Here is a 13565-nt window from a genome sequence, read left to right as displayed (position 1 = left end):
GGAGGGCTAAATGAAGGAGATGGGAGAAGGGAAGAATTCGGATTGGGCCTAATAAAGTGGCTGGTTAATGTCAATATGTATTTTTGCGAAAACAATATGGTCCTTGCAGTCCTTGATTGGTGCAGGCCTTACTTAATAATAGACTGAATATTTACTGAATACTGTAACACATTGATGCTTATTTAACTTCATGAAACCTCTGAGGAATATAGTATATTAGACCAAAATATGAAGGATTAATCGGATAACCATAGCAAGAAAACACATTAACAGGTCAACGAAACTCTTTATATCACAGCAAATCCCTGAATTCTTTGAATTCTCTGTGTTGCTTTGGAACAAGTACAAATGAAGGTGTTCTTTTTCTGCAAATACTGATACACACACCTACATTGCTCTCTAGTGGTTGTTGCTATTTGTTTTTTTTAATCGCATATACTGTAAGTCACATCTGAGTATAAGTCCCGATCATGGACAAACTATACAAAAAAACTCAACCTCTACTCTAAAAAACTACAGTAATGAAGCCTTATGGTCTTGTGAAATCTAATTTTACCGAACTGCTTTCTTAAAAGAAGTGTTTAAAAGTGTTATTGAAGTTCAACGACACATATTGTTGAAAAATCAAAGTTAAGTTTTGACATTTTTAAAGGAAGTGCTGGTTTTTTCTTCTTTCACAAAGCGTTTGGTTTTGTTTCCCAACAAAAGGATCTGTTTGCTGTCCCTCCTGTTGTGTTCGTAGGCGTTCGCCTGGTGGACTGACCTCATGGTGGAGCATGCAGAGAACTTCCTGGCTCTCTACGCCATCGACATGGACGCCGCTCTGGAGATCCAGTCCCCTGAGAGCTGGGACAGCTTCCCTCTTTTCCAGCTCCTCAACGACTTCCTCCGGACAGACTGTGAGCATTGCGCAGTGACGTTTGGATCCTCCCGTCCTGCAGATCGCGACACTAAAGTTTGATATTCTGCTTTGTATCTGTAGATCACCTGTGCAATGGAAAGTTCCACAAACACCTGCAGGATCTGTATGCCCCTCTGGTGGTTAGATATGTGGATCTGATGGAGTCCTCCATTGCACAGTCAATTCACAAGGGCTTTGAGAGAGAGTCCTGGGAGCCTGTAAAGTAAGGGGCCTCGTCTTTAAAGAAAGGATGTAGGATTGTTCAAGGCTTTTTATGTACAGATGGTAACTTGACTGTGTGGAGGATGGGAAATACCATATGGGAGAAACGCTCTAGTGTTCAGCCAGGCTTCCTGTGGGTTCACTGTTGAAGAATGAGTGGGCTGAATAACCTCTTTTTTTATCATAAAAAAAGGTTATTTAAGTCTTTAAATAATGCATGAATATAGCAATTTTGCAAAGCATTGGGATCAGAGAAAAACTTAATATTTATGTTGCTTTGTTTGTAGACTAACTTCATAATATGTGCTTTGAAATGTGACCAAAATCAGTTTTAAATTATTATAATTTATTCGTTTTGCATATTTTTAAGGAGTTCTAGTAATTTTGTCATGGTACATTTTTATCCTTTGTTTTATGTGTCCATTTTTAGGGATTACTTTGCTTTTCCTTTTCACTGCATTCAAAAGTGTCATTTTGGTGCAAATATTGTTTTGTCTGTGCGCTGCTGTACATTCCAGTCCTTACATGATTTCAGATTTTTCCTTTACTGATGAGTGTTACATGGCTTTCTGCAGCTTCCACGCCACTGTTATGGATTCTTTTTTTTCTTTCTGTCTGTCTTTTCTGCAGGAGTTTAACAAGTAATCTACCCAATGTGAATCTACCAAATGTGAACCTCCAAATTCCCAAAGTACCAAATCTGCCAGTGCCAGTAGCAGGACTATCAGTTAACCTTCCACAAATGCCTAGCTTTTCTACCCCGTCATGGATGGCTGCTATATATGATTCAGAGTGTGTATTCAAATAGATTGCTTTAGATTTTTTTTTACTTTTTAGCTGAGAGTAACTCGGTATGAAGATGCTTTTTGGTAACAAACTCTGAAGTACTTTTTTTAATTGCAAAATTGAATATTAAATCAAAAATGTCAGAGTTCTATTAATGCTTTCATGTTCATGCCAAGGTCACTCTTAAAGGTGTTAGAGTAGATGAGTGCTGCTTTCTGAAATGAGAGGTGTAAGCACTCTCATTTGTCTCAACATGCATGCTGCTGGGCTGAGGTGTGGAGAGACAGGTCACACACACAAGTGTCTGATTGTATGAATGAAGCAGGGTTTGTGACTCCAAAAAAAAACAATTTTAGGACAATATTGCCACTCCAAAAAAGGTATTTCGGCTAAAGTGAATATTTTCTTCATTCTCTGTTACAACCTGTGTGATCAACACATTATCACTCCCAAGTCGTCATATAGTGATGTTTGGTTGAAGACCCCTCCACGTCACTTTTTGATGTTTTGGGTTTCCCCAAGTCATCGTTTGGTGACATAATGGCCCATTAAATCACGGTTCCCCAATCTCTGGGCAGTGAACCAGAACCGGTTCAGTACTGCGACACATACCCTCACCAGTACCCTCACCATAAATCGACCGATGCGGTACCAGTACCAGACACGCTAGCGGGCTCAAACTTGGCGTGAACCAGTCCCGGATGAAGGTTAGGGTACCGGTACTGGACGCGTCCCAAAGGGACAAGAGCACATCCGGTATCACATATGGAAGCAAACCATACCGGGTTGAGGACAGGGTACCAGTACTAGGTTTGAGTACCGGTATTGGACGCGTCCCGAGGACAAGAGCACATCCGGTATGGCATCTGGACGCGTTATCAGACGCAAATCAGTACCGGGTTAAGGTTAGGGTACTGGTGCTGGACGCGTCCCAAGAAAAAGAGCACATCTGGTACCGCATTCGGACGTGAACCAGTACCGGATTAAGGTTATGATACTGTTACTAGGTTAGGGTACCGGTATCGGATGCCTCCCTAAGACAAGAGCACATCCGGTACGGCATCCGGATGCAAACCAGTAGTAGGTGTGGGTACCAGGACTGGACACATCCATAGGACCAGAGAGCATCTAGTACAGCATCCAGACGCAGTATCGGAGGTTAAGGTTAGGGTACTGGTACTGGATGTGTCCCGAGGACCAGAGCACATCCTGTACCACATTCAGACACGAACCAGTACAGGGTTAAGGTTAGGGTATTGGGTTAGGGTACCAGCACAGGATGTGTTCCAAGGAACAGTGCGCCTCCAGTACCGCATCTGGTACCGCATCCTGAGGGTTGCGGACCCTTGATTTTACAATCAGCCAGCACGTCAAAAAACAACGACTTGGGAACACCCAAAACGTCAAAACATGACGCGGAAGAGGCCTTACCTAAACGTCAAAATGTGACGCATTGGGTTTGAGAACATGTTGGGGTAATGGGGCAGCAGTATAACGTGGATATGGATATAGAATCTGATAAAAGTTTTTTTTTTTTACTTTTTAAGCTTATAATCCAGCTTTGAAAGCATTTAAAACTTCACATTCTTTTATCCACATTTTATAAATGAGCCCCATAAGACAGGTTGTAACAGATGTGGGGGCTTATCCGGGATGCAGGGGGGCATGCTTAGTATCATGGACTAAGTTCATTTCGAACACTTACCACCTGCTATTATCCCGATTGGAAGGGGAGATAATGTCATCCTCGGATGATAAAGTGGAGAGGCTAAAAGTTCAAACCTCTCTGTTTTATTACATCTCGTTTCAACTCGACATCTTTCATGTTTTCCTATCAGCTCTACATATTTCACAAAAAGCTCTGCATGGTCAATTTTTCGGGGGGCTTCACCAGCCTGGGGACATGGATGTTGAGAGAGGGCCGAGTTTAGTTCTAGAAATTTGTTTTTGGACTCTGATTCTTAAAGCTTGATGTTTTTGGTTGAAATGCCCTCCCTTATATTTCCATTCCCTTCCGTCTGTCTTTACACAGTGTGAGCAGCAGCTGTACCTGCGGCGCTTTTACCTGCATGTGGCCACAACACATACCACTCAATAACCACTTCCACTGAATGGTTATTGATTTGCTACACTAAACCCCACTTGCCCCTTCTCACCCATACAATGACTGCCTCAACACATCTCAGAAAACAGGAAATGTGATGAATATTCGGCCAGATCGGTCGCTGTATGGCCCCCCGTTAGCCCTTGCTGTGTTCAGGTGTAGAGGATCAGCATCCTCCTTTGCACCTACCACAACAACCCCCACCCTGTGAGTCCCAGCAGCACGAGTGTCTTCTCTGACCTGTCTGTGTTTGGCAGTAACGGCTCTGGCACGTCAGAGGACCTCTTCTGGAAGCTGGACGCCCTTCAGACTTTCATCAGAGACTTGCACTGGCCCGAAGAGGAGTTTGCCAAACACCTCGAGAGTCGCATCAAGCTCATGTCTAGCAACATGATTGAGAGCTGTGTGAAGCGGTGTGTAGCAGTACAACCGAGAATTCATACTCACTGTGTAATCTTGTTGTATTTTGAGACTTTTTTTTCTCCAATTGCTCCTTAGCACCAGGATGGCGTTTGAGTCCAAACTGGCGAAAAGCAGTAAGTCGACAGATTTCCGTGTTTCCCCATCATTGTGCACAATGTTCAATGTGATGGTGGATGCCAAGGACCAGTCCGCTAAACTGTGTGCCATGGAGATGGGCCAGGAGGTAAAAACATCCCTAAAGTTTACAGGCCCGGTCCCACGGGATTTGACGGCCATATCACGGGTAAAATATTTCGCGTCTAATCGTGGCCATTCCACTGCCCAATCACGGCTTAGCGCAGACGCAAAATGGCCACTCCACTGCCCAATCACGGGTAAGAACGGCTCGTCGTCGGCTTTAGTGCGGCGACTCCTCGCCATTGAAGCAGCATAAACCGCGGGTGGATTCTCACACTTTCAAAACAACAACTTCGCTCAACATTATTGGATTTTGGATTTAGTTTGCATTTATTTTTATTTATTGCATTTTATGATGCCTAAGAAAAAGGTCTAACCTAAGAAGAAGTCTCCCAGGAAGGCTAGGTCCAAGACCTCTTTCTTCTTCGCCTTCTCTGGGCAAGGCCATGATGGAGCCGTACAAGACCATTTTGTTGGTCTTGTAGCATAAAAATGAGAACATCCCTGTGCTGGAAGTTCACGTGTACCCCATGAAATCTAGACTCCAACTGACGAGAGATTGGCAAAATCAGTTTTTTATATAGATCCGAGGCACATGATACAGCGGTGAAGCAGGAGTGGTTAGGCAGTGAAACATCAGTAGTACAAATGCGGTTATACATGTTTTGAACGTGGAATGAATGCAACAAAATCAATCTGTCCGCGCTCAGCCGCTAAACAGACGCTGTACGCCACAGGTGTCAAACTCCAGGCCTCCAGGGCCGATGTCCTACATGTTTTCAACCAATCTGGCTTTGAAGCTCCTTATTGGCCAAACACACCTGATCTAGGTAATCAGCAGCAGATAGGGCAGGAGTTTTGGAAAACCAGCAGGACGTCGGCCCTTGAGGCCCGGAGTTCGACACCCCTGTGGTACAAACGCAGACTGGCCAGGGAAATGGCCGCGCTACAGACGAGCACAAACGCGAAATTTCGGCGTTTATATTTCGGCCTGATTGCGCACCATCTCTGGTGTTCCACAGCCATTTCACGGCTGTACCACTGGTACAACAAGCAGTCACCAGCGGTCTAAATTGTTGAGCGGTTCAACATTTTTTGGGGCATTTAACAGCAGCCAAATTTTGTACCGCGTTTATGCGCGTCTATTCCGCACATCTCAGCCGTTGCACTGCCGGTCCACTGCTAGCAGCGTCTGCACCACGGGGATGAATTTTTTTCCGTGGTCCAGCCGTGATATCGCCGTGAAAGCCAATGGGACCGGCTCTTACTGGAGGAAACATCCGGGTCACCTGAGTAACGCTGGGGAAACCTGCTCTGTCTCATGCAGAAACAGTTCCACTCCAAAATAGACGATCTGATTGAAGAGAGTGTCAAAGACATGCTCCAGCTTCTGGTTGCAAAGGTGCGACTACATTTTAGCTGTGAAGTGACTTTCATATCCCATCGACATTCTCAGATGAAGGAAAAATGGTAAAAAAAAATGATGACAGTGCTCTTCTTTATTTCTCAGTTTGTTGCCATTTTGGAGGGAGTGCTGGCAAAGATTTCCAGATATGATGAAGGAACTTTATTCTCTTCTTTCCTTTCATTCACGGTGAGATAAAACTTTGATTTCTCTAACACCACAACGTTTTTCTTAAAATAATAAGTTGAATAGGGTTTCTAAAAAATGCCCAATTTTGATGAACAGAAAAATGTAGATTTTTTGTGAAAATGCTTAAGAGACTAAGAAAAACCATGTCATTCAGTAGATTAAAGACCCACTCCAATCTAAATTGTGCTTTTAACATTTTCTGGTGGCACTTTTCTCACAATGGACAACATATATAGAGAAAGTTAAGCTTAAAAATGTGTTTCTAAGTACCTTATTTTCTGGACTACAGAGCTCACCTGTGTATGAACCCCAAGATAGTTAAAAATTCCAAAAACATTTCAAGATTCACATTTTGGTTGCTACATTAGCGCTTGCTAACTTAAACACGACACTGTTATCCCCACAAATTGCATGCAGTGAACTGTGGTTTTACACTAGCATCAATCAGAAACTATGATTAGAGCATATAATGAAAGTAAGTTAGCTTTTTATACGGTAACATACGTGATATGAAGTAATCGCCGCACAAGCCGAATCTGACCACTGGAAGGTCCATCTTTCAGTCTTGTTTTGCTAGCTCCTGGCTCTTTTAATGGCGCTGATCCATTTAGCTGGTGGCGCCTTGAGGGGGACGATCCTGTGTGACGTCATCTCCCGGAGCTCTATAAGCTGCATCCGCCCTATTAAAAAAAAAAAGATACAATAATTTTGTACTATAAAAGTACATGTGTGTACCTGCCGCCTCCAACGTCTCAGACACTATAGATTCATTGACGCTAAGCTTGCGTGCAGCAGCCCGGCTTCCTTCCTGAATAGCAGGAAGGATAGCAAGCTCTATGGCCTTCAACTTAAAGTACAAACTTATTCGTGTGGTTTCCATGATGAAGGGGTGAGGATTTGAAAAGAATTACCACTTAGTAATTAGTCGTGCATATTCTATCTGTTAAAGAAAAGTAGCGTAGGCTAGTCGTCATTGCATTGATTTTTCATATATTTTATTTTTGATTCTTATTCCGGTTAGAGCGCCCCTATAGCGGTGGAAGAATAGCCGCACCTTCGTACAGGCCGCATGGATCAAAACCTAGAAAAAAAGTAGCGGCTTGTAGGGATAGGTTGATAAAATTGATTTGAATTGATTTAAGCTTAACAGATCAATTATCGATTCATAAAAATGTAAATCAATTTAGCACATAAAGCAAAAGTCCGCTAGCCTGATGCTAACGTTTAACGGAATTTCCCGTTAGCTGGAATCTGGATCAAAACTGTACATTTTTGTTGCCCTGGTAATGTTAGGTTGTATGTGTGAGGGGCTGTAAGCTAGAGGGAGAGCACATAAACTAAAGGATGATGGGAAGTGGGGTGGGCTTACATCTCTCTCAAGTCAGTTTCTCTGCAGAAACTGTCCTATAAAACAACACTTTTTTTTTTTATTTAGGCTAAAAACAGTGTTATACTGGGAACACTTTTAAAATAGATGAAAAGATGATTGGAGTGGGACTTTAAAGATACAAACTATGCATCAACACATTATTATTACCCATTGAGGCTCCACATTTTATTTATCCTTCCTTTATAAACAATAGTAACTAATTAAACTTTTTATTACATTTAACGCTTGCAATACTTTGATACTAGGTACAAAACCTTTTAACCAATGCTTCACGATTTGAATGTTTTTATTTTAGGTGAAAGCTGCCTCAAAATACGTGGATGTTCCTGTAAGTTTGATCAAATCAAGTTTCTTTTCTGAGGTTATCTGCCATAATTGATGAAAACATTCAAAGTGCATCAGCTTAAGGTCTCTCCAGGACAATAGCGGTGCTCCAAGACGTGGTCGGAGTTTTTGCTAGCGTTGTGCTTTTGTCTTTGCAGAAACCCGGGATGGATGTAGCTGACGGCTACGTGACCTTTATGCGGCACTCTCAGGACATGCTCCGTGATAAGGTCAATGAGGAGGTGTATATAGAAAGGTTATTTGATGTAAGTAAGATGCCGTCTCCTCCATTCAAGAATGAAGGGGCCTCCAAAAATGTGGCAAAACAACAGGGCAGGGAGGGATAAGTTCCATTTTTGAGACCGGGAAGTGACCGAAGCCTTAAAGAAGAGGCGTTCCTGACCCCTCTTGACTTCCCTCTTTCTGTCTGTCTCTCTTCTCTTTAAATCACAGCTGCCCTCAGCATTCTGGTACTCGCTGCCACAATGCTCTGGGGCATTTGTGTATTAAAGTAGATGAACATCTTTTTTTATATAAAAACTCCATGAAAGCATCTTTAAAAAAGGATTATTTGACGCAGTGCTCTCTGAGGACAGGACATACAGTCACAGCCACCGTGAACCAGGACTTTAGGGGTTCCAGTCATGTTATGTACTCAGGCTACCATCCACTTTCTTCATCACTATGATGTCCACATTTCTAGGGATGTGGCAGAAACTCTAAAGTAAAAAAAAAAAAAAAATACTCAATGGTTCCCAATCTGAGTTTGATTATTTTTCAATAACAATCCATGATTCTCTTTTTTTTATTATTATTTTTACAAATTATATGCCAGATGCAAAACATATGTGTACACACATTTTTTTTTTTAGTTATGGTTCATAATTGAGCAATCAATCTGAATTGGTCTAAACTTAAGAGATCAATAATCTATCCATAAAAATAGAGAAAGTCCGCAAGCTTAATGCTAACAGGTAATGGGAATTCCCATAGGACGGCTAATGCTAACGATTGAGTGACCTAAACATACATTTCTGACAAAATTAACATCTTTATATACTCACATGCATAAATTTCCAAACTCTTCTTTAAGTAATATTTTTTTAAAGTACTAATTTGTGGTCTAAAAGATCGTTTTTTGCTCATACTTTCTTATTCTTCTGGATTAGGGTGTAATATTATAGCGCGATCGCCACCTAGTGGCCAAACTGAAACGCCTTCCAGGATAGGTTGAAGAATTGTTGGAGTTTCTCTGTTTGAGAATCCATGTAACATTGTATATTAAAATCAAAACTTCACTAATAAATTTTACAGTATGTGAACTGTATCAGATTAAAATGAAAATCTTCAAAACATATAAATAGATTAGTAATGTATTTCTAAACAAATGTCTAAATGTCTAAATGTGTTAACGCAATTTTGGGTTTACACATTTTTTTTAAAAAGTCAAAAAAGTAAATATATATATATATATATATATAGAGAGAGAGAGAGAGAGAAAAACAAAAGAAAGAAGTTGGTATATCAGGGAAACATGAACATGCCATGTCTTTACATCTGCATTTTACAATCAAGACAAAAATTAATATTCTGTTTTTTATCTTAGCTCACCTAATGTTTTTTGTTGGAAAATAAAGCCCCAAAGTGTTTAAAGTTGACTTTTAAATCACGCGATTGCTCATCAGACATATGACTAATGTTACTGATGTAATCAGTGGAAACAAAAATCCAACCTCAAACTAAAATAACAAAACCCAGCTGTGTAAGACTGCTGAGGACAAAGAATGAAACAAAACCAACACAAAAAAAATACTAAATTTCAGACCCAGTGGTGGTAATAGTGGATCAAACAGCACCAATAAGTCAAAAGAGAAAAAAAAAATAGTGAGGCAGGTGCATAACAGACATGAATTATGAGATTTAGTTTGAGCATCTACAATATATAACAAGGTTGAAATTTTAAATCAATTTATGCTTGTTTTTGGTCTATGTTGATAATCATTTTTAAAATATTAAAAAACCATATAAAATGATCTATTTTAAGCTTTTCTTTTCTTGTTACAGCAAACAGCCTTACATCATTATCTTTATGCTGTGCTGTAGTACTGGCGATATGGTAAAAAACGCATATCACAATATAAATTACTTAATTTCAAGATAACGATATCTATCGCAATATACCACAATAAGGTATCATTTCAGTTATTCTCTGGAAAAAAAAATGACAAAAATGTAAATTACTTAATTTCACGATAACAATATCTATTGCGATATACCACAATAAAGTATCATTTCAGTTATTCTCTGGAAAAAAAATGAGAAAAATATAAATTACTTAATTTCATGATAACAATATCTATCGCGATATACCACAATAAAGTATCATTTCAGTTATTCTCTGGAAAAAAAATGAGAAAAATATAAATTACTTAATTTCACGATAACAATATCTATCGCGATATACCACAATAAGGTATCATTTCATATATTCTCTGGAAAAAAATGACAAAAATATAAATTACTTAATTTCACGATAACAATATCTATCGCGATATACCACAATAAAGTATCATTTTAGTTATTCTCTGGAAAAAAATGACAAAAATATAAATTACTTAATTTCACGATAACGATATCTATCGCGATATACCACAATAAAGTATCATTTCAGTTATTCTCTGGAAAACAAATGACAAAAATGTAAATTACTTAATTTCACGATAACAATATCTATCGCGATATACCACAATAATGTATCATTTCAGTTATTTTCTGGAAAAAAATGACAAAAATATAAATTACTTAATTTCACGATAACAATATCTATCGCAATATACGACAATAAAGTATCATTTCAGTTATTCTCTGGAAAAAAATGACAAAAATGTAAATTATTTAATTTCACGATAACGATATCTATCGCAATATACGACAATAAAGTATCCATCCATCCATTTTCTTGACCGCTTCCTCCCTTTCGGGGTCGCGGGGGTGCCGGAGCCTATCCCGGCTACTGAAGGGCGAAGGCGGGGTACACCCTGGACAGGTCGCCAGTCTGTCGCAGGTCCTCAATCACACACACATTCACTCTCACATTCACACCTAGGGACAATTTAGAGTCATCAATTAACCTATGAAGCATGTTTTTGGACGGTGGGAGGAAGCCGGAGTCCCCGGTGAAAACCCACGCATGCACGGGGAGAACATGCAAACTCCACACAGAAAGGTCCCAGCCGGGATTCGAACCGGGGCCTTCTCGCTGTGAGGCAAGAGCGCTAACCACTGCGCCACCGTGCAGCCCCAATAAAGTATCATTTCAGTTATTCTCTGGGAAAAAAATGACAAAATGTAAATTACTTAATTTTCTGACTTTATTTTTTTCAAGTAACTGAATTGTCACAAATGAGAACAGTTTCTCAGTAGGAAAACACATTTTTGCACATAAGTTCAGCAATAAAAATAAACAAAAACAATAGAAGAAAAATGACACCTATCGCCCAGCACTTTAATCATTTAAGGACTTTGTCTTCCCAAAATCAGCCTGCATTTGTCTAAAAGTCTCATATTTGATACTATGGGATTCTATGGGTTCTCCAGTGCAGGTTTTGACAAGAACATACGCATGGACGGATGCATAAATACAGCCCACATGGATGTACACAGAATATTCTGCATCTGGTCGTCTGACTTCCAACATATCATAAAATAATAAATCTAACAAATGCTGTAGATCCGCTGTGGTAAGTCGGGTAGAAAAGGTTGGGAACCAGAGGAGTCACAGAGAGAAGGGAGCACTGCCTTAACATACATAATCCTACCAGGATACATTGATATATATGTGTCCTCCATGTGTGACTTGATGGACGTATAACGCTGTGACTTGTGTGCTTCATGTCATTGAGTATTTTCACAGACTTGGATCTGTGCAGCTTTTTTTGTGAGGTGTTTTCATGTCCAGCAGACGCTCAGAAGTTCCCCCCCCCCCTTTTTTTTGTGCTGTAGAAACAGGAGTTCTGTCCCAGACGAAGTTGATATTGATTTTGTAAATCCATGAGGAATGAAGCTGTCGTGGAGTGCTTTTTTTTTTGTCTTTGAGATCCTTCCTGGCTCTCATGTCTTCCTATGTTTCATCAGCTCTGCTCATGTGGAGTTGTACCCCTTTCGTCCTCTGTGTGGCCCCAAAGTCCACCGAAAACCAGCTCGGCACCGTCATGTTCAGACTTTCCAGGCTGTGAATGTTTCAGCTTCTGCACTTTAAACCGCATGTTAATTAGCCGTTTGGAGTGTTTTTTTTCTTCTTTCATTTGAATGCAAGTCTCTCCATTCATTTGCATGCGTGTCAAAGATGTTTCTGCGCGTTCTCTTTTCTTTATCTGTCTTTCTCTCGCAGCTTTTTTGTTTGAATCCATCATTTCTGATTAACACCATCCCCGCTGCCTCCTTCTATTAAAAAAGTGGCACTTATCTCTAGCGTTGCGTTGCGTTGTTTTCTCACATTTAGCTGGATGGCATGATGATAGAGTCAAATAATCTTCCTGTGTACATCTTCTAGCATGACCCTCCTCCTCCTCCTCCTCCGAGCTCTGCCTCCTCATCTGCACATACAGCAGTCTTCCTTAGCACGTTCTCGGGCAACCCACCCACATGCGAGGTCTGCATGCACTGCACGCTCAACTCGACTGTGAAGTGGACAGGCATCTGCTTAACCAGATTCACCAAACTTATCCTGAACTAAACACACGTCAAGGACAAACTTAAAAAAATGTACCTAAACTTTGGGCCTCATGGGTCTTTTTTTCCTGCACTTCCTGCCTACTCACAAGTTTCCAGTTGACATCTTCCCCCCTGAGGTAACTGCTTCTAGAAGGAATGTCTGCTGTTCCCTTGTGGCTTGAAGCAAACAGTAAAGAAGCGACGAGAAAACAGCAGCCTTTCCTGCTCTCCATTTACTCACTCTGGTGTTTTTCTTTGGCTAATGAACTGGTGTCAGCGCTTAAGTTTCATCTCATAGCTGTCTCATCTGCGGCGCGGGGCGCTTTGGTCGTGGCATTTCCACTTAAACAGGAAGGACAAACCATTGCCTTCTGCTTTAATGGGCCGAGCAGATTTTTTCAAAAGTCACTCATGAGCTAATTTCAGTTTTATATATATTTATTTTTTTACATGTAGATGGAGAATCAGTGCAGTAAGTACGCACATCTGAAGGGCCCCTTTGTGTGTGTTCTTTGGTGCTTAAGTGGAAGATTAATCAAAAACAGATCAAGCTTCTTCATAGTTTTTGAAATATTTGGCTAAAATGCCCCATAGGAAATGAATGAGAAATTGTCCTAACCTTTTAAAAACTTTGAGCATTTTGAAACGTGCGAACTTCTGGATACTTTCAGTTAGACATCGTTTACACTAAAACGTTTTGTAACTACTGGGTTTTTATTTGGAATTTAGCTTTTAATTTAGCAACATGCTAGCTGTTTTTGGTTAATTTAAGTCTTTTTCCAGGGTTTTGGCTAATTTAGAGTTTAGCTAATATTTAAACGATATGCTAGCTGTTTTGGCAAAATTAGACATTTTTTCAAGGTTTTTTTTAGGATAATTTAGAGTTTAGGTAATATTGCTAGCTTATTTGGCTAGTTTAGACATTTTACCT

General features: G+C 40.3%; 1 protein-coding gene and 1 long non-coding RNA gene across 12 annotated transcripts in view; one reads left to right on the top strand and one right to left on the bottom strand.

Moving 5' to 3' along the window:
- cadpsb (Ca2+-dependent activator protein for secretion b) overlaps window positions 1–13565 on the top strand; it is a 119397-nt gene that overhangs the window by 100308 nt on the left and 5524 nt on the right. For 7 of the 11 annotated variants that reach the window (XM_036212071.1, XM_024270714.2, XM_024270713.2 and 4 more), the window contains 9 exons: window positions 743–899; window positions 983–1124; window positions 1754–1915; window positions 4271–4426; window positions 4512–4659; window positions 5941–6015; window positions 6124–6207; window positions 7893–7925; window positions 8080–8187. In XM_036212071.1, coding sequence (XP_036067964.1) covers window positions 743–899; window positions 983–1124; window positions 1754–1915; window positions 4271–4426; window positions 4512–4659; window positions 5941–6015; window positions 6124–6207; window positions 7893–7925; window positions 8080–8187 — 1065 coding nt within the window. The remainder of the gene's footprint in view (window positions 1–742; window positions 900–982; window positions 1125–1753; window positions 1916–4270; window positions 4427–4511; window positions 4660–5940; window positions 6016–6123; window positions 6208–7892; window positions 7926–8079; window positions 8188–13565) is intronic. The other 4 variants (XM_024270724.2, XM_024270723.2, XM_024270721.2 and 1 more) reach the window with 1 other exon arrangement.
- On the bottom strand, window positions 527–9278 carry LOC112145472. Its single transcript, XR_002919075.2, has 3 exons — window positions 8986–9278; window positions 6712–6887; window positions 527–935 (listed from the first exon to the last, which is right to left on the bottom strand). It is a non-coding gene; the product is annotated as an uncharacterized LOC112145472 (long non-coding RNA).

Source organism: Oryzias melastigma, linkage group LG5 (genome assembly GCF_002922805.2).
Source record: "Oryzias melastigma strain HK-1 linkage group LG5, ASM292280v2, whole genome shotgun sequence".
NCBI lineage: Eukaryota > Metazoa > Chordata > Actinopteri > Beloniformes > Adrianichthyidae > Oryzias > Oryzias melastigma.
Note: the sequence above shows the minus strand (reverse complement) of the source record. Positions and strands in the feature narration are given on the sequence as shown.